General features: G+C 46.7%; 3 protein-coding genes across 3 annotated transcripts in view; all 3 read right to left on the bottom strand.

The window, feature by feature from the left end:
- The window catches only part of LOC135806220 (probable tubulin polyglutamylase ttll-15), a 33421-nt gene extending 28236 nt beyond the window's left edge, over positions 1-5185 (bottom strand). The window contains exons 1-5 of the mRNA XM_065320378.1: positions 4738-5185; positions 4054-4374; positions 2085-2240; positions 1691-1810; positions 831-906 (exon numbers count right to left, since the gene is read on the bottom strand). Coding sequence (XP_065176450.1) covers positions 831-906; positions 1691-1810; positions 2085-2240; positions 4054-4374; positions 4738-4809 — 745 coding nt within the window. The 5' untranslated portion in view covers positions 4810-5185. The remainder of the gene's footprint in view (positions 1-830; positions 907-1690; positions 1811-2084; positions 2241-4053; positions 4375-4737) is intronic.
- A 2977-nt stretch (positions 5186-8162) lies between these two features.
- Positions 8163-18370, bottom strand: LOC135806218 (ribosome biogenesis protein NOP53-like). Its single transcript, XM_065320376.1, has 13 exons — positions 18098-18370; positions 16936-17015; positions 15420-15632; positions 14975-15033; positions 14588-14683; positions 13590-13697; positions 12490-12687; positions 11567-11622; positions 10987-11106; positions 10450-10516; positions 10071-10147; positions 9627-9674; positions 8163-8589 (listed from the first exon to the last, which is right to left on the bottom strand). Exons 1-13 carry the CDS (start codon positions 18301-18303, stop codon positions 8526-8528), a joined length of 1392 nt encoding a protein of 463 aa, XP_065176448.1. The 5' UTR covers positions 18304-18370; the 3' UTR covers positions 8163-8525.
- Positions 18371-19747: 1377 nt separating this feature from the next.
- On the bottom strand, positions 19748-23523 carry LOC135806213 (mitogen-activated protein kinase kinase kinase 3-like). Its single transcript, XM_065320367.1, has 2 exons — positions 21593-23523; positions 19748-20476 (listed from the first exon to the last, which is right to left on the bottom strand). The coding sequence occupies exons 1-2, from the start codon at positions 23006-23008 to the stop codon at positions 20204-20206; spliced, it is 1689 nt and encodes a 562-aa protein (XP_065176439.1). The 5' UTR covers positions 23009-23523; the 3' UTR covers positions 19748-20203.
- Positions 23524-23691: the final 168 nt, after the last annotated feature.

Genomic DNA, 23691 nt, shown 5'->3' with positions numbered 1-23691 from the left:
AAAATGGCCCAAATGCGTCCAATTGCGTCCCGCTCCAGATATTTCATTTTACTCGATCGTGGAGTTCCAATTTTTTTCCTGTGTACTCTTGACAATAGAGAGGTTAAGTTTCACGTAAAAGTCTTACGTCCGTGAACTTTTACGTCAAAAAGTGAAAAAACTCACGTAAAATTTGACGTGTTTTACGTAAGTTGACTGTCCCGCACGTAAGTTCATGACGTGAGTTTTTGGAAGTTTCGCTTGGTTATTCCGGCCGAATTTGTGTGAGTTTCCGGAATTATATCGAGTTTTATCGAGTTTGTTGGAAGATTTAATATTTGTGCGAACTAAACTCGAATCCTGCCAGGCAAAATTTCACGTCACGTCGCACGTGTAACTTAACCTCTAAAAATTACACGTAACGTGAGATTTGCACCGCGTTTTGAAAAGGGGCAAAAAACGTGTAACTTAACCTCTCTAATATCAACAGTGAAACCCGTGCAAATTCGAGTAAACCAGCGTGACGAAAAGTCTCAAAATTCTCAATACTAAAGTTGCACTGCGCGCTTTTGAAATTGCCGCGATCGCGGCTCAACTTACGAGTGATTTATCTCAGGAACCGTTGCTCGCAGCGCTTCGCGGATTGTTTCTCCCGACAGGTGAGAGTTTTCTCTTCACCCTGGATATTTCGATCGATGGATTTGAGCGAGATTGGACTGAGTTACGATCTTTTGAAGTTTTGCATTTGAATGCGTCGTTTACGACGCATTCAAGTATGGGGCGGCTCTTAAAGGGTTATTGTCATGGAAGGTTTGCAATGCCGGGGGCGGGGACTTATTGCTATACCTCACCTGCAAGAGTCTTGATCTTTATGCCTCTGTGGTCATTGCTCTTCATTACAAACATCTTCTTTGGGTTGCTTTTGGCCTGTAAATGAAAAATCAAGCATTCGCAATCTATAACTGCCACAAAAGGAATGATGTAAGTTTATTGAAAACACTAAACCTGTCTCTACTAAGCACCCTATATGACAGAAACTTAGCAAAAACACGGCAGAGGGCTAAGACTTAGTACAGAAAAGGAACGACAACTTCAGCGGACAAGGGCTATGCAGGTTCACACAGGGTATATGCCCCCTCCCCCCGCCCTCATATACATATACCTGGTGCACACCAACAATTGTTGTGCACTGTCAGCTGGTGAATACTAGAAATTAGGGGTGAAACGGTTCCATGTTTTTCATGTTCGGGTACCCGACTGCCAGCAGTGTTTCCCACGGTTCGGGTATCGGTTCCGATCCTCCATGCACTCTTTTCTCCAGACCGACAAAATGCGTTCGCGACAATTATTTTTTAGAAAAAAAACATTTTTACGAGCAAGAATGAGACATCGGAGAGTCCAAGTGCGAAGAAGATAATGACCAGAGAACTCTTTGGAAGAGTGGGGATCGTAAGGTAAGACAATTAAAATCTTGAGTAGACTTGACGTGTACATGTATTTGTACAAGAACGAGATTTTTCGAGTTTCGGTTCGAAATTTGACGGAACGGGTACCCGATTCTTTTCAGCTGGCGGTTCCAAAACCGGTTCCTTACCCGAACCGTTTCACCCCTACTAGAAATCACACATGATTCCCATACGGCAACACACAGTGCTAATCAGCACTGGCACCACCCCTGCCGGAATAGGCAAGCAACATGTACATGTCTTACGGATTTCTTTAGAGCATCGACATCGCTAGGAATTTTATAGGCTTTGGGTAGATACTTGATCTTAGACGTTGACAGACTCATCTTGTTTGTAATGAAGCCAGAACCAGGGAAGTGATTGACCTAAAACAAAGACATGGAAGACCACAATGAACATAGTGTGTTCCTACAACTATTGATCAGCTGCAGCGTGGATGTCCCCATAGCCATCGCGGTCACCATAGTTGTTTAGAGACACGCTACCAGCCGTATCTCAACTTGTCTGATTTTGTGTTCATTTTCGAATCCCCCTTCTTCATTATCTTCAACAAGTGAGACCCCTAATCCAGCAACCTACAAAGTTAGGGAGAAAGACACGCAAGTTAATCAGGTATACTGGCATGCAGGCCAGACTCACTTTCTGAGGATGCCTCATCTTGTGAATGGCAGCTCGCCAGCCACCCGAGAACGGGTATTCGTACGACCAGAGTACGTCTGTCCTCGGTGCTGGTTGGCGTACAATCTGGAACCCTGCCCGCTCAAACACGGTGATGACATGATTGAGATGATGCACCTAACACGTCACAGTGGCAATACAAAAACACAGTAAGAGAAAACACTAGTATGATGGGGAACAAGCAAACCTGAGTATCGACCTGCCCATGCCTGCATGGCATGTAGCCTTGTAGGCATACCAGTCAGCGGCTCATGGCTGATGAAGTGTACTAAAGTAAAACCTGGCTTAGGGGGTGATTATATGTGCAGCTCCAGCCCGGGCTGGTCGACAGGCGGGCCAGCCCGCCTGAAACGGGATCTCGGGGTTGTAAACAAATGCACACAAAACCTGTGGTGCGTTTACATGGCAAGCGGGCTGGCCCGGCGAGGCGGGATCCCGCCCCGAGCCACCCAGGATCCCGGCTAGGCGGGCCAGAAAAAGCACATCTAAACAGACCAGCCCGGGCCAGAGTTGTATTATTATGGTGTCTACACTGCGTTCATGCTACAAAATAGGTACTTTTACCTTTTGAGGGAAGTTATAAAGAGGATCATAGTCCTGATATTGTCTGGAAAATCTATGAAGCTTTTTGTACAGCAACAAGAAGGACGTGCAGTGAGCACTGTTTATTTGTCGACATGCATGATTTACTTTAAAATGGAAGGGGAACTACTTGCAAAATACTTTGATATGGACAGCTAAAAATGTGAAAAACAGGAAAAAGAAACGAGGTGATACAACACACCAAACGTGTGCCACAACGCGAAAAGAAATCAGCAGAAGAATACCTTGTGTGAGAAAAAGGTTTTTAGGTTTATAACCTGAGTATGGCTTGCAGCCCTGCGTTTCAGCCCGGGGCTGCACTCTACAGTCGTAGTGTGTTTGCTGCATACTCACAACGAGCTGGCGTGTGCTCAGCGCATATAAACTCACTGCGGGCTGGCGACTAGCCCGGCCTTGCACATGTAAACACCCTTGGCGGGCTGGCCCACTCGCCCCAGCCCGGGCTGGAGTTGCACATATAATAGGCCCCTTAGGCGACCACCCCACGGTGCAAAAGCGGTCGTTAAAGCCAGGTGGTCTTTAGAACCAGGTCCCACAGTGTCTGTGTAGAACTGTCTGTGCATGGAAAAACGGTCGTTAAGAGCAGGTGGTCGCTAAGACCAGAGGTCGCTCACACCAGGTTTTACTGTAGTATAGTATACTATGTGTCTGAACATGCATAACAGTCAAGAGCAGTATGGTAAATGTGCCAACACCAGCTGAAAGTGGCTAATACTAGGGACTCTGCTGTTCGAGATAGTGCTGTTCTTCCTTTAAAGCAAGCTGTGAAACAACCTCTCTACCGTCTACACAAACCACACGTATAAAATGGGGAAAGCCACAAGAAAATAGTACAAAATACCATGTGAAGTGCGAGGTACACATGTCAGAATAGCACCTCAGTCTGTACTACAGATCGAGTCCCAGTCTCAGCACAGCATTTCAAGAAGTAACTTACCACGCACAAACATACTTCAGCAAGTACATGTAATCAATCGACCTCCAACACACACACTGTGGACAGTATGGAGCCACGCTATCATAGCAAGATGCCCAGCATCACAACCATCTGCATATCAGCAATACACGATGTACAATGCTGCTCAATGAGATCCGATCGCGTGAGTCAAGTTTGCACACCGCACAAGCCACGCAACGGCCCAGTGTTCATAGGTCTGGGGCTGCACAGTGCCCAGCGGCACATTGGCTCGCATCATCGGATTTCATTGAGCAGCTCTGTACATGTGCCGTGCTGCAGTGCTGCTATAGTGTAGGCAATACTGCAGTGCTGCTATAGTATAGGCAATACTGCAGTGCTGCTATAGTATAGGCAATACGAGTGACTTACCGACTTGGACATCAACCACAGTGTGGGTATGGAGCGAGTGTTGGGAAGATACACGTCTCCTTTACCACCATCGTCAGCAGTGCGGTGCTGCTCACCTCCGTGCACCTCCCCTCCATGGTGTGATGCTGCTGGTTGCTGGACATGTTTCAGCTGCTCAATGTGATGTACCAGACTGCGTTGCTGCGTTTTCACCAGTTCTTGCAGTGAATGCAACGAGTAGAGAATGTACAGCGCTGTCAGTGCGCCGCACAGCAGCAGGCACGTGGTGGCGTTGCATCCCCGCGGTGCACGCATCATGCGCAGATGCAACGGGCTTCGTTCCTGCGCACAGCACCAAGCCCGTGCAGACGTGCGAGCTTATGAACTTGACTATACACACAGACATGACTGTAAGGGCAAGTAGATCTTGTCTACACAGTGCATTTCGCTTTAACTCGAGGTAATACTCACCCCATTCTACAGTAATGCCCATGCACCTAGTCATTGCATCTGGACTCATACAATACCACATCATTATGCACAGTTCTACGGGAAGTACAATGTACTTCGAAATAACATTCCCGATCCCAATGCTAGTGTGCTAGAAGTGCACGATTGTACATTTTACTCCATTTCATGCTTTTACCGCTAATTTAAAAAAATACCGCTAGGTAAAAAAGGATATTCAAGTGTTCCTGGACTAACCATGATCCCTAGTAGAGACTGATCTCCATGTTCACTAGCGTTGCCTGTGCCGCGCAGACGATGGAATACCATGAAAGCCACTCGCTACCCGCCGTATTTAGCCAAGACCTCGGGCTGAAACTGTCCGGTACACAGCACGGATAGCGGAACGCGCACGGAATGAACCTCCAATCGCGATCCGAGCCTGCGAGCTCCGATCACGTACATAAACACACGAACGATACAGTAAATCTACATCTAGACTGAAAACCTGAACTCTTGGTGAAGGATAAAGATTGAAAGGAAGGAAGCCAGCTGCCGACCTGGCATCTACATGAAGCAACTACTAGTATTGAGTATTGTAAAGGTTTCAACTTTGCAACATTAATTTATGACTTTTCAAATCATCATTCAGCTGCCTATTTTCTGCAGTCAACAGGGCTTCACTTCATCAGTTCGTGAGTGCCCATATCGACGCTGACTTCTCGTGCAGATGCGCTAATGCGAAGATAGGGACAAAATAGACATGTCATTGTCAGCCAGGTCAAGCTTGCTGAATCACGCTGTCCGCATGCACTAGTCATACGTCTACGCAGATCTACGTAGTCGTTTGCTACTCTCCATCTGTCTGACTCTCACTCAGACTGTCACCTGGTCACTGTCAATGACAGTCTGTGTCAGGATCTCGGATTTCGAAAGGGGTGATTCAGCATTTCAGATTGCTATGTCCGCTTTTACAGGCTTTACTTCTCTCGCCCCGGCCCCTTACCAAGTTAGTTACCTGGCCTGGCATGGCAGGCCTTCAGTTTAGGCTTTGCAAAAAGCAAAGACTTTTAAAAGTCACACATTTACTAAGTAATACTTAGTTCACACGTTACTGTACTTACCACCTGTGACAGGCTGTGTTCAACACTACGAGCGACCCAGCAAATAGGAAGGCTTCACAAAGGGGAAACTAAGCTGCAAGAATCACACTTCACTAAAGAAAGTCAGTACACAGTACTAGTTACTGTCTAACGCTGTAGACTTTACATTGTACTTATTTGTAGTCAAGCCAAGTGTGCATGCGTGCAGGTGAGCTCTCACTCAGCAGCTAGGGTTGTCTTTTTCCTTGTTAATCCACCGAAGTAGTCTAATACCGGTATGTTAGTACTCCTTGCTTCTTTATTGGCCACATACATGTATGGACAGGCCATCGGTTCTAACCAGGGAGTTAAATAATGCAAACAGACAACCAAGTAGTATTTCACTTAGGGGTGAAAGTTGGCACTGATATCCCGAGTTCGAGTACTCTGATTTTTTCCGATCGAATATTCGAGTATTCGACTATTCTTCATCTCCTAAAAATTGCACACCAAGGGCCTTAACATCACATGATACAACCCTGATTGAAGCGAGTGCCAGTCATTTTTCTCGGGTATATTGTTTGGTGGGTCATGTGGGCTCTCTCTAGTCGTGAAGAAATGTTCACCACACAGTCTGCACATCAATATCTGGCGACTGCTGCTCTGAAACTGCAGATTTCTGTGGTGAATGCATGTACCATGTATGAACGAGTACTCTGATCTATTCCGAGTACGATTATTTTTGAAAAAACCGAGCGAGTACTCGAGTATTCGGTATAATTGTTTCACCCCTAAATTTTCACTGCAGTAGTCGCGCGCCGAAGAACGTGGATTCCAAGAACGTCCTGCCTGAAATGCTAGGAACGCCACAGCCTCAAGTTATGAACGGCGGTGTTGGTTTTCTGGCAGAATTTGGGATACAGTGCCTCAGAACGTGCTATAAGAATGCAGCCAGATTGCTGAAAAATAAGAACGGCCCAGGTTAACCCCTTGGAAACACTGTTCTTAGGCGCACAACTCTACTGTACTCCCCGATTCCAACAACCACAAAACATGACAGTGTACTGTCCTAGCCAAAGAATTGTAAGTCCTCATACAGTAACACGGTCCAAAAAGTTGGCAAAAACCCACCCAATCCGAGGGCCACATGAGCTTTGGCCCTGCTCTCAGCTCACTGGTCGGATTTCTTTGCCCACAACCAGGGAGTATTGAAATGCCCGGTATTTTACTACTAGCCACAACTGTACATAATGTTCATCAGGGAGGTATACCCAAACCAAGTTTTGGTACTATCTAAAAAAAACTGACATTTTCTTTCTGAATGCATAGATTAGGATTGTGTTTACGGATGAAAACAGCTTCTATTGTGAGACGATTTTTCCCTGATGATAGTCTCAAGAAAATCGATTAGGAACATCAATTTTAACATACACGTACATGTATTCTCATTGATCATTTCGTAATGTCCGCTTCGCTTATACTATTTTATCGCCTTAAGGCCATGGTAAAAAATAAAGTTGATTCTCAGGTCATGAGCCTGTGAAAATCGGTGCGAGCGAGCGATTTTTTATTTTAATTCCCACAATTTTTTATTTCCAAAGATAGGGTCACACATGTGTACGTCACAGGTTCATAATTAATTTATAATTATTTTATTATTCAGGCCAGGGAGTAGAAAAATACCGGTATTTTACTACTCCCGGATTCATGCCTTTCGCATTGACCGTTTTCATGCACACATATGCATGCATAGAAATAAAAAAAATCGTCGGTGCGCCACCAAAAATCGATGCGCGCGTACTTGAGAATCGAAGATATTTTTTACCATGGCCTAATAAAACTATTAAAAAGGCTCCAGCCGCACTAGGTAAAACACACACACACGTACTATAAATGCGGCTTTTTGGTATAAGTCATCAAGGACATATACGGGAAATCTAAAACGATCCATATACTGTACCGTTCATACATGTGCATGCAGTTCCACCCCATCCCCGTCCAGGAAACTGGAGGTCTTCCATCAGTAACCAATCTGGCCTGGGAAAATTCAAATGCTTTGCTGGGAGGTGGTGTGGCCCTGTGGGGTCCTACAGGCACTACTCCTGTAGGATACCGCATGTTTATAAATAACAGCAAGAGTACATAAACCAGAGTGTGCAACTCGGGATGGTTCCTGTGGGAGCGTAATTCGTGCACTACGTCATTTCTGACGGCATGGTAAGCCACAGGTACGGTGAAAAGTTGCGTAACCAGTCGCGGTGGTGCAGTTCACTGAGTTTGTCCTGATTTCGGTTTTTTGAGACGGATAGCCTGGTGACTTTACTTGTCGGTGGATGTACGCAGCGTACACAGTCACACAAAACACCGAAATCCTGAAACAGGACGTCTAAAATCAAGCAAACTTGGCTGATTTCCGGGCTATGAAACATGAAAATTTGAGCTCTACGCAAGTCGCGGCTTGGCTGATCTCATCAGGGTGACGTAGTGCACGAACTGCGCTGTTTCAGATCTGATATGCACAGTTGCACACTCTGGTTTATGTACTCTTGATAACAGCCATGCATGAGTGGAGCACCCCATTTTGCCTGCAAGGACAATATATCAAGAACCAAATTCTTCCACCACTACTGTGCACTCTGCAGACATGATCTCAAACCATGTCTTGGGCAAATGTGTAGAAAATAGACATGATATGAGAGGGACTAATCTAAAGAAATAATGGAGGGAAGCAATGCCTTCAAACCTTCCATTTAGAAATGCCGGTACTACAGTTGTGGGCCATGAAGTGAGGAATCGTAGTCACGCACGCCATGGGTCTTCATGCAACAATGGCACATGTGCACAATGCTGCAGTGCCCCATGTGCGACACCAGGTGGCGAATCTGAATTCCAGTGGTCACAGCTGTAATTCCAATAGTTATGTGTTGTGAATGACGCACTATTTTATATAACATTGAAGTCTTCTCATTTCTTTGTCTTGGATGGCTTGGAGCCCCTGTTCTTCGTGGATGCAGCCTCAGTAGTATCCCTGCAGGAAAATAAAAGAAACGTGCCATTACAATCAAACAACAAAACATACAAACAGCACACGTACATGTACCTTTAAAATAGAAATCGCTAAATCATAGTAAAATAGTAAATAGATGGTGCTGATATAGAGCTTTTCAAGGTTGGACCAACGGTCACCTTTTGGGGTCACGTGCGAGAAATCTTTGAATCGCTGGTGAACAAGCGAAGCCCAGTTCACGTTCATTTTGCATGGGAATGGATGCGTGGAGGTGAAAGAAGCGGTAGAATAGCGCTCCACTTGATGTCCGACACTCGTGTTGAGTCAGAGCTGTTGCCAGGAAGCCCTTCCATGGCTTGGGCGAAAAAGGACAAGCTTCAAAATCGCTCCAAGCGCTGGTGAAGAAGAACCTGTCACATTTCGTATACATTTCAATGCGTTTTGACATGCGACCTGTTCACCACAATCTCGGGGTGAGCGTCGCTGACGGGCACGGCGCTCCGTCCTTGAAAAAGCTCTATAGGGCAGTTCGCAGTAAGCCACAGAATCCCTTTTTTTAATCTCTCTCACAGTGGTTGCCTCACGAGTTGACAACGGTTCAATCAACTTGGGATATTGCACTACCAACTTGATCTTTTGCGCTCGCAAAAGCAGTTTCAGTGCCCCAAGTTCTACAATGAACTTGATATCATTTTGACCAGGGAATAGTGAAGTGCCATGTATCCACGCAGCTGACATCATACTATCCCCTAGTTTAGGTGTTTAGTCACACCAAACACAGCCAAGCTAAGCTGAAATTGGTCTGCAGGAGCTGTGAAACTGATACTTTTAAAACACTGCCAACACTCTGCTTTCCGCCAGCAATCACATATATCGAGACTTCACTGAGAGCAACTGACCGAGGGTATCAATGTGCTACTGATAGTCTGGAGAATTTCACACAACAAAGGCATTGCAATGGATTGTTGGGTGACCACATGCAACTCAACCAATCAGGTACCTGCCTAGATAGTCTAGATAGACAATCAGCTAACACTATGAACGGAAGACAGACTCACTTGTACGCATTCTTGGTGTAATTTCTCTGCTTATACCTGCGATGAGGACTGCAGGAAAGCAAGACAATAAGCATGGCATCAACAACACGCCATAGGTGAAACATGAAAGTAAGATCAATGCCTGGATCACGAACATATAGACACCACATTCAGATGACACAAGTAGTTTTTCTTTAATGGTCCAAACTCATCTTGAAGTTGGTTGCTCCAACGAGGAGCACACGCTTCTTGCCGAACTTGACACTTGACTGACTCACGACTGCCATCCGAAGCACACGAGGAGCACGTCGCACCTTCCGCTCGGCAAACCTCGTTGGAGCAACCAACTTCATGACTATTACCGCCGAAGTCGCAACTTCTAAACTCATCTTGAATAACTTAAATGTCGGCTAAAAAAAACACGTTCCGTCCATTCATTACCAGATAGCCCATGACTTTACTTACACAACTTTCCGCCGTGGCTCAAGAACATTACGTCGTTGGAGACTGGCAAAGCGATCTTGCAGGGTACTGCCCTCTGGCTGTGATGACAGACAAACACACAGACACGCACAGGATAGTAGGATACTATTAGCTGTGAAACTTGACAAAAACAGCAGAACTGCCACGATCTTCAGACGCCACGACCTCGCAATCCAATTCCCCCCCCCCCCTCCACAGAGAGAGAGAGAGAGAGAGAGAGAGAGAGAGAGAGAGAGAGAGAGAGAGAGAGAGAGAGAGAGAGAGAGAGAGAGAGAGACACACACACACACACACACACACACACACTGGAGTACGCCGCAGAATTCGAAAGTCATACAGCAATCAGTTAGACAGTGCTCACCTTCAGCTTTCGCAATGCACCTGGCAATTCATCACTGAGTTGAACAGCCACATCCGGTGCTCGATATCTACACAAAGGGCATAGCAACACAGATAGAAACATTTTATCGCCAGAAACAACATGTCAGAACGACATGTAACAAACATATATTGAGTACGTGCTTTTTTTCAGAACAGTAAAGAACGCTGCAGCATCAAATAATTTTTGTATTTCCAAGTGAGAGTCACCCTTCTTTACATGAAAATATCAGGCCAAATTCACCCCGCGGCCATACCTTTGGTATTCATTTTCACACAAGAAACGTGACATATTTCCTCAAAGAAACAGGACGACTCTGACCCCGAGATATACAACAATACAGAAGGCAGTGTATGCAGGACAGTCGAGAAAACACTGTGAAGGATGATAGTGCTCCTAGCAAGCACAAGCACACTTGTAGCAACAGGAAGGCACCTAACCTACTGCAGACATCAACACATAACCAGCGCATGCACCGCAGAACAGCATTGACAACGTTATTAAACAGCTGAAACGTACCGGTGGGGGCCGAGCTTTCTTGGCGTCGACAGTTCCTTGGCTGCTTTCTCGGTTCGCTTGAGCCGTCTCTCCTGCACTTTCTTCTCAGTCTCTGCTAAGTTTTTCTTCAAGCTTCGTATCCTGAACAAGCCAAAGAGAGGAAGGGAAGAAATTTGAATTTCGAAATTTAGCATGCACAGATTCAAGATACCGTAATGTCGCGTATAAAAGCAGGTGCTTACGGCCGTATAAGCCGATATCAGTGCTAGGCTTCTATTCAAACCACGTATCTCGATGTATGTCAACACTGAACCAGGCTTATGTGCTAACAGTGTATCAAATCAGGCTTGTATTCAAAACAGGCTTCTATACAAAACAGGCCTTTCTACAAGACATGTTTTCTGCCAACCGGGTTATGGTTGTAGTCAGGAGCACTATGCATCCTTGACTTGTAACATGCTGTCAAAATCGAAAAACAGAGTACGTGTACCTAATACAGTACCAGTACAGGCATAACAGAAGATGTCACAAATCACTACATTGATTTTTAAATTTATAGCCATCGCCGGTACAAGTATTGTTAAGTGTAGCGATGGCTTACCGAAACACTTCCTGCTCTCTCAATTGTGTTAGCCGTGCAATCTTTGCCTCTGCCGCCTATGCACACACACACACACACACACACACACACACACACACACACACACACACACACACACACACACACCACACACACCACACACACACACACACACACACACACACACACACACACACACACACACACACTGCACATAGAGAGGAAACATGACATACCGCATTATCTCTAATATAAGCACGGACCTTTATTTTTTCAACGTACCTCCGCCCCGTGCTATTATTGGAGACGTTCCTTTATTGGAGAGTGTTCCATTATTATTTCAACCTCATTTCAGAGGCATGTTGCCATGCCAAATTCATGTCAGACAAACACATTTCAGGGTTTTTTCCGCCGGTACAGATAATGAATTTACACAGTGTGCTTATAATGGAGACCGAGCACTTTATTTTTTGAATGCCGCCCCAAGGTATTCTATTATTGGAGACGTGCTATTATTGGAGACTGTGCTTATATTAGAGATAATACGGTACCAGACGAAGTGCACGTGGTGCACAAAGAAACAAGATCAAGGTGCACTATACTGGCACATAGATGAAGAAAACTTGTACACAGGTGCTTATTGAGGTACTGCATCTGAACTACCAACGCCGACACAATAGCACTGGCCATCTCACAGAAACAATAACTATCGTCGAATCCAGTCAGCATAATTCCATTCGAACCCCCTCCCCGACCTTCATCATTGTCCAAATAAAATATGGCGTTCTCCCCACGATTCATTCCTCCATTCACCTATTACTGTCAGGTGTTAGATCCCATGCTCAAAAGTGTGCATGTGTGCATGTGTGTATGTGTGTGTGTGTGTGAGACTCAGAACGGATCACAAGATCACTGCTTTAATCAACCAAACACGGGCCCCTTACTTGTTGGCGACGCTCCGCTTCTTTCCGTCGCTGTTGCTTAGTTTTGCGGAATTCCGGCCGAATGAGCTTTGGTGCTGCTGGTGCTGCCTCATCACCACGCACATCACTCTCCTCGTTCTCGTCTTCCTCTCCACTTGCTCCAGCCTTGTCATCATCATCCAGGTCGAGTCCAGCCGACATTTCCTTCATCCAGACGCGCTACAAACACACAAGCGAGAAAAGAACAGCACGGGAAACACATTATCAAGTTTATCTGCCAAAATACACTTTAAACTTTTCACCGCCCATTGCAATACGGGAAGACCATATGATATCCCATGTTAAGCTCTGTTCAGGTACAATCAACTAATCCTGCACCCCCCCCCCCCCCCTAAAATAAATCAGCGGAACTGTGGGGTAGAGTCCCTTTGATCTCTATTTCCTATATTTCACTTTCCGGTGGTACATGCCCAAGTACAATAAAACCTGCATTTACCGGACACCCCTGGTGCAGCTGAATCTATCCCGCTACATCAAGATTCCTCTTGATAGAGGGAGGCATGCGCCACCCACAATCTGCATGTCAAATTGATCAGCATGACACCATCTTTGGTTCTAACCAAGTCAAAACAGCGGAGGTTCTGCAAAACGAAAATGTAAAAACGTTCGCTCTAGGTCATGAGGTGGGAAACTTCGCACAAACTTTCAGAACTTCGGACACGAAATTTACTTGCATGAAACGCGCAATGAACTTTCGCATCAAGTTTCGTGAAAGTTTGACTTGATGCACGAAATCCGTTCCGCTATCTCCGGTCAACAGCATTCAGCTTGTGGCGGTGAGTTTTCTATGGCAGCCCGTCCGTGCATGAAAATATGTCTGGTTCGGACAGGATTCTGCTTGATCCAGGGTCCGGTAAACCTAGGTTTCACTGTATATGGGAAATAGAGATCAAAGGGAATCTATCCCACGATGCTCTCAGGCAGCAGTGAAACTGCTTGTGTGCTGCTATTGAAGTAAGGTGCAAGTACCACACACACAGACACAGACACACACACACACGCTCACACAGACACACACGCTCACACACACACACACAAGCAAATTACGTAACAATGCTAACCTCTCTTTCAATGTGGTCCATTTCAGGCACGCCCTCGAAAAACTTCTGCGTTCTCGCAACTGCTCTTAACTTGCGTTCCTCCACCTCTGTTGCCTCAGCAATAATTGCCTGAATAGGTCAACGAGAAAAATATATACATGTAGTGGCAAGAATGGGATACCAACACAAAAGACGGCATGGACATGAAAGGACTTGAATACAAGACTGGGTCCTGACTAGCGGATAGTAAGGAAGGGATCATACCACAAGCTATACATGTACACTTATATCTCTCTTATACGGCCCTCGTAGCTACAGGGGCTGTGGGTGAGTTGTAGTGTAAATATCACTACTTCTAAGTACTCTCCTATCAATTTTGTGGAAATAGTGACGTCATATGCCAGATCTCTGACTCTGGCCCTTCCCCATTGAAAAGTGTGTGATTCAGAGTTACGGATGTTTCAAAGTCATGGGCAGTGCACAGTCCCAGACCGTCCGGATAAGAGAGACATGAGTATAGTTACAGTGTGTAGCAATACTCCCATGAAGTCTTACCAAAACAACTTGTCTGTCATTTCCCGTAGACACAAGAACAGAAACTACGCATATGGCGAAGGAAGAACATTATCATGCGGAGGTGTACAGCAGAACATCTCATTGCTATGACGATTCCATTGAATAGTCGCACAAAGCGAGTGGTCGCTGCATATGGTGCATCTTCAATATACAGCTGTCAGTGGATGCTAAACACAAGTGGTCGCTTAGACCAGGTTTTACTGTAAGCTTTGTCTTTCGTTTGCAGACCACCCGTCAACAGGTGCGAAGCACATGGAGCCGTGCCACTGAGGAATCCAGGCCCTGGAATCCTGGCGGCATCCTTACAGCATACCGCAAAAGGCTCAAACACTGCAGAATTCGAGAGCAGGGCCATCCATCAGCAGTAAGATATGGCCCAAGTGGCCAAGAGTCAGGCATCAAAGCACCAGATCAGCGCTGACAGCAGTGGAACTCGTACTTACCTGGTGATCATCAAAAGACGGATTGTAGGATGCACCAGGATGCGCTATCTCCACAGCCGGGATTACTGACACTTTCTTGGATAAGCTGCGAGGACGCTGAGCAGCACAAATAAACAAAGACATGCACAAGTACATGTGTGAGATAATCAAACAGCGCTGTATGATGGCCACACTGTGCTAATGAAACTCCGAGCAAAGCAACAACACAAACTTGTCTCCATTGTTCTCCTGTACTGAGCTGTGTCCCCTCCTGCAGCACTCGACTCTTATGTAGCCAATAAAAAGGTTAAAAGTTGCTGCTTACCCATCTACATGTAAGAAAAAGAAAGAAATATCAGTAGGAAAGTCTCTTTTAGACGCGAGGTTCTTTTCCGAAAGACCTCTTACCTTAACTGGCGCCTTTCCTGTCAACTGATCAAAGATACTCTGCTCATCAGTCTTGGGTGCTGTAGCAAGTGTGGCAAAAAGGCAGAAAGCAGCTTTGAATACATGCATACACAGATCAGAGTCAACACGCGACAGCAAGGTTAGCTTGCCACACATCACAAGCAAAATATGTCTAATGCTACATTGGACGAAAGCCGTCCGGATTTCCCCTGGGAAGATGTACCTGCGTCTACAATTGGACGCAAAGGTGGCTAACAGCAAGAGCGCTTGGGACCAACGGCAGTTCTTTGCTGCTGGCCTTGACATGAGCCGAACTCTTGATAAAGTAGACCACCAGTGATAGCGTAACGACATGCAGGGCACTGTTACACTGGCTAAACAGGCAATGACTCAACACCAGCTCTTTTTAACTAAGTTGCAGATATGTAGCAACTGCAAACCATACCTTCAGCAGCCCACACATTGGCTGACTTTCCTGTCTTCTTTTCTGCTGACACAGACGAATCATCCATGGCAATTTCAGCACGGACCTTGCGATTGACTTTCTTTTTCGTAGCAGGTTTATCTGGCTTGACGGTTGGCTCGACGGTTGGCAGCAAGGCAGCTTCACATCGGAGTGGCTTCTTCTCCCTCTTCTTTGCACGACGCACAACTGGCACTATAGTCACAAAAAGAGGCGTAGAAGATCGTAGAGAATATAAATAAGACAGATTTCAACATTGGGTATTGGTGGCATTCACACGCGCACATGCGCGCACACACACACACACACACACACACACGCACACACACACCCGCACACACACACACACACGCACCCGCACACGCACCCGCACACCCGCACCCACCCACACACACACCATGTACCATGTATACGCAGTCGCAAGAGAAGCATGCAACTCTGCAAATGCACTGGATGCGCACCCACAGATTTTCTCTTATAGCAACGATAGTGGATCTGAATCTGAATGAAATAGATCAAGACCAGCGCCAGATTACTGTCTAATCCACACAACTGGCGAAGCCATGTGAATCGACCCCCTCCCCCAATGCACACCTGGTCTACACCACACGGAGCACATCGGAATAGGACGCACGCACACACACACACACACACACACATAGGTGTCCATTGCACAATGCAACAGCAGAAGCCATATCAACTTGTGCTGGGATTGCACCGTTCAATTGCTCACAAGGCTGAAGAATTGACTACTAGCACGACTGTTTAGCCTGGTTCACACCACACAGCTTTTTAAAGTTTTTTTTCTGGACAGTGAATCCCTACTTTTCTGTCTTCGTTCTTTTTTCCTTTTCCCACTCACACACCACACCATAACCCCCAGAAGAGAAAGATGTGTGTGATTGTAACCGTCGGGAATTTAACGCGCAATCTCTCGATCGGAAATCGCACATACCACTGCACCATGTAGGACACCCACGGATGGGCACACCCATACACACACCTATACTTGTACTTGCTCACTGCCAAAACTGGCCACGTGGGTCTCCCCGGGAAGGGGGGGGGGGGGGAGAGAGACTCGAAAGGAATCTTGGAAAGATGACTCAATTGGCTATTGAACCGCCCAATGGCCGACACCCCTGAAATCCCCCATACCCTGGCATAGGGATACACTACATGTATGATAGGTAAGCCTTGTTTGATAGATTAACACTACGCCATGTACTTAAATAAACGGCGAGGAGACAACAATTTTAGAACCGCAATCAACAAGACAAGCCGAATCGCCATTTGTGTATACTTTATTCACTGCATTGAATAAAGTATACACAAATGTCGATTCAGCTTGTCTTATTGATTGCGGTACTACATGTACATACACTAGCAGCAGTGACGATAACCCTAGCAACACAGCACAACAAGAAAGGCATTCCATCCAAAGGTTATAAGAACGACACATGCACAGTTCTCCGAGGGAACAACAACCTGGCACACTCACCAGCATCATTGTCTTTCTCAGTGTCCACAAAGAATCCTCTTTTAGTGGTACCTTGCACTATTGTGGTAGTGGTAGCTTCTCTGGATTCACAGATTACACAGCGTACAAAACACTCTTGACTTACAGCACTTACGTAACGTTGCAATGTCAGAGATCATTGTGGTGGCCATGTGCTCACGAAATGACTACCATACTTTATAGGTTATGCATAATAATTATTACGATGTCATGGTGGTGAACTAGCAGATTTGCATTCGTGCGCTAAGTATACAGCATGAGTCGCAGATTCGGTTATAGGGCCACTAGTATGCAGCAGGAGTTGGCGGTTTCGCTTTGGCTACTACATCACTGGGTCATGACTTTTCCCACACATGTCAACTGATGATGTAAGTCCATAACCTCTATTCCCAGGCTTGCGTAGCCATACTGTATAAAGCCTGTCTTGTAAAGGAGCATGTCTCGTGCAGAAGCGTGTGAGTAATAATAATATATAATATTCGCGGGATCCGCGTTAGCATCACTTGAATGTTCAGAAACACACAAGCTATAGCCTTCGCTTCCGCAGGCCACCACTATGCCTTTACACCTTAGTGGCGAATGCAGACCTCACAAGTGAGTCAGGGGAGAGGAGGTGAGTCTCTCAACCAATCGGGCGTGTAACGGCCCATAACCCTGTAAACTGCATCCTTGTTATCCTCACTCGAGCTGTGAGTACCCAGTTGACCGTGGGTGTCGGCGCAGTTCAACACGCGTAAAAAGTCTTTTACACGCTCCCTGCTGCCAGCGCGGGTCTCGAACTCGGGACCTCATGATTCGCAGGCAGGCCTGCAAACCAATCGGCCATATGCGTTGGTCGTGTGAGTTGCTACCTAAAATGCATACAAGCCACGACTTGTATACAATGTACAAGACTTTACAGTATGTGACACTGCAAGAAATATGACTTGGCCAGTTTCAGGCATAATTTGTGAAAATCAAACCGATGACAACGTGAACAAATATTATAGTTTTTAACTATACCATCGCACTGAGCTACTACTCAAACGTTACATGATAGTGATTATACATCGTGTAGCATAAACACGAGGTAACAATGAGTACCAATACGCATATGGCAGCTACATAATGCACCAGGCGATTATTCCTCATCATTTCAGCTTACTCAATACGCTCTTCCTGGCGTTTCTCGTCCAGGAATGTTTCTATATCAGCAACATCCGTGTGCTTTCTCCACGCAAGCTTGTTCTTCTTAGACACCTTTTTTCTCTTGCCCAATCGTAAATTCTCTGAAGGCACTGTCTTGGACTTTTTAACGCCATCGATAAGGCGAAGCTCTCTTGGAGCACTAGACACAGCTTTCTTTCCCATCGTGATAGGATACGAAAGACAACAATCACAAAAGTAAGTTGGTGAAGAGATCACCAAAAACAAACATTTTTTGTCCTTTTTGTTTTTCGATTTTCCGCAATCACATACGCCATTTTGGTTGTCAACGGCTACGCGCAAACACGGCACGTGCGCGTGCGCGCGTACGTCAGGCCCGGGAGCCGTATACGCGTACCCAAACGGGTACCGTACCGTGGGTTGACCCGTACAAGACTCAAGACTACATACAAGACTCAAGACAAGAGGCTTTATTCGAGTTTGGACAACCCCCCCCCCCCCAAAAAAAAGGTCCCCGGCCTGGTACAGTACATGGTACCAATTACCAATGGCAATGCACATACGCGGTGCGGTTTCTTGGCGTTTTCCAATGTGTTGTAGAGTAGAACCCGGGTTAATAGGGATCCACCTACATTGTAACTCTGCGCGGACATACATGTAGCTGGACTCAGTTGTACAGGGATGGGCAAAAAGGTGTGCAAAACGACTTTTTGTGAGTAGATGGACCCCGGAAAAATAGTTTGGAGCGAAAAAAATTACGGCTTCCTCGGAAACCGACGGGGGACCCCCCTGGGGCCGGAAATTAAATCCCGGTATAAGGATCACCCGCACAATGTACATGCCAAGTGACCCCCCCCCCCCCCCCCCCCCCGAGGGATCACCCGCACAATGCCGGTACGTGCCAAGTGCACCCCCCCCCCCCAGGCTCCGATCCCTAATCCGGTGTGACCCTTAACCCGGGTTCTACTCTACTGGAATATTAATTTTTTTTCTTTTCATCATGGTATCTCTATTTTTCACATCTACATGACTTGTGTATTGACTTTGTCTTGCCCGTAAGTTCAACAGAAAAGAAAAGAAAAACTGTTCAAAAACCCGGTGTGGTTAGTCTTGCAAGCAGGGAGTCGTAAAATCGCACCCTCATTTGTACTCTCCAATTTCTCCCTCGTTTCCCTTTTTTTAGAGTTCATAAACAAGAGTGCAGCTATGCATCTCGATTCTGCAGAAAATTGCTCCCATGGCGAAGTTTTTTGTGCACGTCATCATGAATCATAGAATGTCCGTCATACGGTACGGCGCTAAATCACTGTATCACTAAGGCGATAGCAGGAAAATCGCAGGGAAACCCGGGAAGCCTAATCATGATCATGTACTAGAACATGTATGCCAGCAAAGCAGCCGGCATCTTGACTAGGCCCTAGCGTGACTTCAATACAGCGGCATGCCTGGGGTGGCCAACGTCCCGGGTGCCCAAAACTTGACTGGATAGTCTGCCATCAACATGTTCGGCACCAGTGATCCGCTCAGGCTTCGCTCCACGGCTGACAGTGCAGACAGCTGAGCATAGCCGGATCAAACCAGTGACAGATGTCCCTCGGCAAATCACACCAGAACGTCAACACGGATCCTGCACAGCCATGTACAATAGTATAGATAAGTCAGTCTTTGCCGATTCAGTGTTGAAACTGCTCGGCAAATGCTGCGATATCTCAACTGGCAAGGCTGACAGTGAACAAAAATACTTCTTTCAAAATACTGGCATGAGTCGTGCTTGGTGCTTGATGTCACGGATAAAATAATGTCCCTGAAGCTGTGAGGTTGCGGCTGTGTAGTTCAATGTGATTCAAGAAGTGCCGGGTGCTTGGGTGCCCTATCTCAAGATGTCAAGCCGGTCTAGAAGACTCCGGGACTGCTTGCCGCTTTGCTCCTTTGCCCTGCGAGCGAATAAAGATAAAATACTTGTCTCACTCATGACCGGTTAAAATATAACGGTTGAAAAAGTTCAACAGTGGTCAGCTAATAAAAGCACTGCACACATTACAAGATGAAATAGCAGGCTTGTGGGTAAGTAGCTAGGTTTCCTCTCAGCATCTGAGGCATTTCACTAAGGATCTTGAAAGTATTGGTGCTCTAGCATGGACTGGGCTGAAGGCCGTTGGGTGTAGTCGAATACAAACAGCTGAGAGAGAAAGTGCCGGCAGAGCGGGCCAATGTGTGACGGCATCTCTGGGCCACTCGAGCCGGTTTTGGCGATGGTAAACAGTGCGGTCATTGGCTCCAGGTCGAACCAGGGTGGCTTAGTAGTGAGCATTTCAATCATAGTGCATCCCAAACTCCAGATATCTGCTTTCTCGTCATAACCCTTTCCTCGAATCATCTAGTCACAAGCCAAAAACATCCGCACGCGCGCGCGCACACACACACACACCCACAAACACGTGTACCCCCACACACACGAACAGCATCACAATGTAGCTAGATCAGAACAATAGCAGTGAAGCAGCATGTTTGTCCGAAATCATTCTTTAAAAATGCTCACGATTCACCATTGAGTTTGTTCAGGCAACACAGAATGATTCAGATCAGCCTGTGCCGAGCTGGGCCAATGCAGGACGGAAAATCACGTATCCTCTGTGGCCATACCCTATTGACCACATGCACCATTCAATCTCAATTGTCGTCATGCAGCTGGGAAAAATACGGCGTCTCAGACTCTGTTTCCACATTGTACAACAGTGGCCAGTGAAACACTGGACCACTGGCGAACTCGACAAGTAACACTTTGCATACATTTACATGTACAGTATATGCAAGGACTATGCAAGAATCAACTACAGTAAGATCGGGCGCCGAAGAACGCAGGGGCTCGAACGCAGCCTAGGAAAGTTCTTAAATTTTTGATTTTAGCCAGACCGTTCTTATTCACACGCGCGCGGCGAGTCGAGTGACGTCATGACGTTTGTCATGTACATGTACATGTAGTGCAATGTAGAACTTCTAAACTAGTGGGTGTCGTAAATGGGAATGACTGTACATGTAGCAGTTACTGTTTACACGTGTACATGACATGTACTCACCTCATTTTAAAAGTGTTCTTAAATCTGATAATTCTAGCCTGGACTGTTCTTAAATTTTGCCGGTTTTCCAGCCTGGGTGTTCTTTGGCGAGGTGTTCTTCGGCGCCCGATCTTACTGTAGGCAACATTGCCATGATGAAAAGATTGAAAATGGTTTTAGATACTTCAAGTACGTGTATGCAGCTAGTGGAATTGGGCGCTGTTTCTACGCGAATTATGTGTTCGGGTGCAGGCCATGCGGAAGAGCCAGTGGTTAGATTTTCCTGGCCACATCTGTTACATGCACGTCTTTTCCCCACAGTTTATCTCCAACATCCGTCACACTAACGATTGGATACATCATGGCATGTTTATCCTAGGACCTTTAAAAGCAGCTCAGTGTCAGTTACTGTACAGGGTGCATACCAGTGTTCTTACCTCCGGGCTCATCCAGTATGGCGTGCCCTGTATAGACTTGTTCACCATCATACTGCGTATGGTACGCAGCTGCTTTGATGCTCCAAAGTCTGCTAGTTTCACATTGCCGCTGGAGTCACGCAGTATGTTGGCGCCCTTGACGTCGCGATGAATAATGCTGCGACTGTGCAGGTACGCGAGGCCCTCTAGAATCTGGGAGGTGTACTTGCGCGTCAGCATTTCGGTCAGGGCGCCGTTCTCGCGCACATGCGAGTGAATAGACCCGCCTGGCATATACTCCATTAGTACTGACAGGGTTGTGTCCGTTCGGTGCACACCGACGTAAGCGACAATGCGCCCGTGCTTAATGGACTCTAGAAACTTGATCTCTGCCTCTAATGCCTTCACTTCTTTCTGCATCTCAACACCAGTCTCCTCAAAGACAACCTGCTTGAGGGCGCATTGTTTTCCACTATCCACATCATGGCACAGATACACAGCACCAAATCCACCAACACCAAGCTTGCGACCAATCTTCCAGTTCTTAGGGGCGTCGACCGAACTGGATGCGATAACACTCGAAGAAGCGGAAGCAGACCCTGCGCTCGCCGATGGCTGCTGACCAACCCAATGAGCCGGTTCATTATTTGAGGCAGGGTCAGCGCGAGGGCTTAGCAAGGTAGAAGCAGTAGGATTGGACCTTTCGCTATCTCGTCTCAACAGTGCTGAATGCATTGCTGCCGAGGCCGGGGTAGAGGACGGCATACTGTCTCGCCGCACCATTGTTGGTGATTGTAGCGGTACAACACTCCTGGGTGGAGCCCACTGTCGAGATGTCATGGCGGCATCATTGCTGTTGGCTGCAGTGCTGGAGGCGCGACCTCTAGTGGAGTATTCACCTGCTAGCATGCCACCAGCACTACCAATGGCATTGCCACCACTGTCTTGATGCATGGCTGCTACGCCACCACTGCTGCGTACAACTTGACTAGACATCAAGTGTGGACTATGAGCCGCAAGAGGATCAACGTTGTCGCTAAGCGGTGAGAGTGAGTGGTGGCTTCCCGATGATGTAAAACATTGCGTATCAACAGCACCCGGCGATGGTTCATTGCTCACTTGAAGGCGTAGGCACGCTAGTGGCTGGCCTTGATTTAAGTCCATCAATGCTCTCTCTAGGTCAGCCTGCACTTGTATGAACAGCATTGTCCGGTATGATGTCAAGTAATACAGGGGTAAGTCTTGACCAAATGTTACAGCCACTGTTTGCCGTATGCCATCCAGTGTCAGTGGCTTCTTCATGAGCACCGCCCTGCGCTCGTTCAAGAAAGGGTTTTCAAACTTCACACGGATCACGGGCAGAGCAGCCCGTGTGCCAACGATTCCACCTGCATGTTGCTCTGCAGCAGCTGAGCCGATATCCATTGGCATCTCCATGGTTCATGGAGTATGGAGTGTGCAAATATATTCGCGGGTTTCAGATTCAGGCCAACCTAATACTTCGCTGGGTGCAACACGTTCGTGCCAATTATTTCAACTATACATGTACTACTAGTCTTCAAGATATAGGTGGATCACAGGACTACTTCGCAGCCCACATCAACGCAATCACTCCATGGCCATCCTCAGTCACAGCGACGCTGCGCCAGGCTGGATTAGAAATCGTCCATCACTGCACGGCACGGTGCGCCCCAGCGCAGTGGGGTGGGCAATGTAGCGAGCTCTAGCGCTGCCTTAGAACGAGGTAACGGCAAAGCCAGGCAGCAGGATCGATGAACTAACTTTAGAGTTTAGGCAGCGTCAGTCTTGTTCAACAGTAGACTACTCAAAACATCGACAGCAGATCTCTGATCTTCGGCCCTGGCCGACATCTTGCAGATGCATCAAAACCAGGGAGTCGTAAAAGCCCTACGACTCCCTGATCAAAACCAGTGCTACAAAATCAAAACATCACCATTTTCACACCCACGTAAATCATCCTGAAGCTGGTACAGACATGCGGCTTCTTTTTAGGATCGATCACCTGATCACCATGCATGATCACAACGAGTAGAACCAGAGAGCCGGAGTCGGGCCCGGTTTAACTCCCTGGGCATGGGGGCCTGGTAGTGTGGCACATA

Source organism: Sycon ciliatum, chromosome 1 (assembly GCF_964019385.1).
Source record: "Sycon ciliatum chromosome 1, ocSycCili1.1, whole genome shotgun sequence".
Lineage (NCBI taxonomy): Eukaryota > Metazoa > Porifera > Calcarea > Leucosolenida > Sycettidae > Sycon > Sycon ciliatum.
Note: the sequence above shows the minus strand (reverse complement) of the source record. Positions and strands in the feature narration are given on the sequence as shown.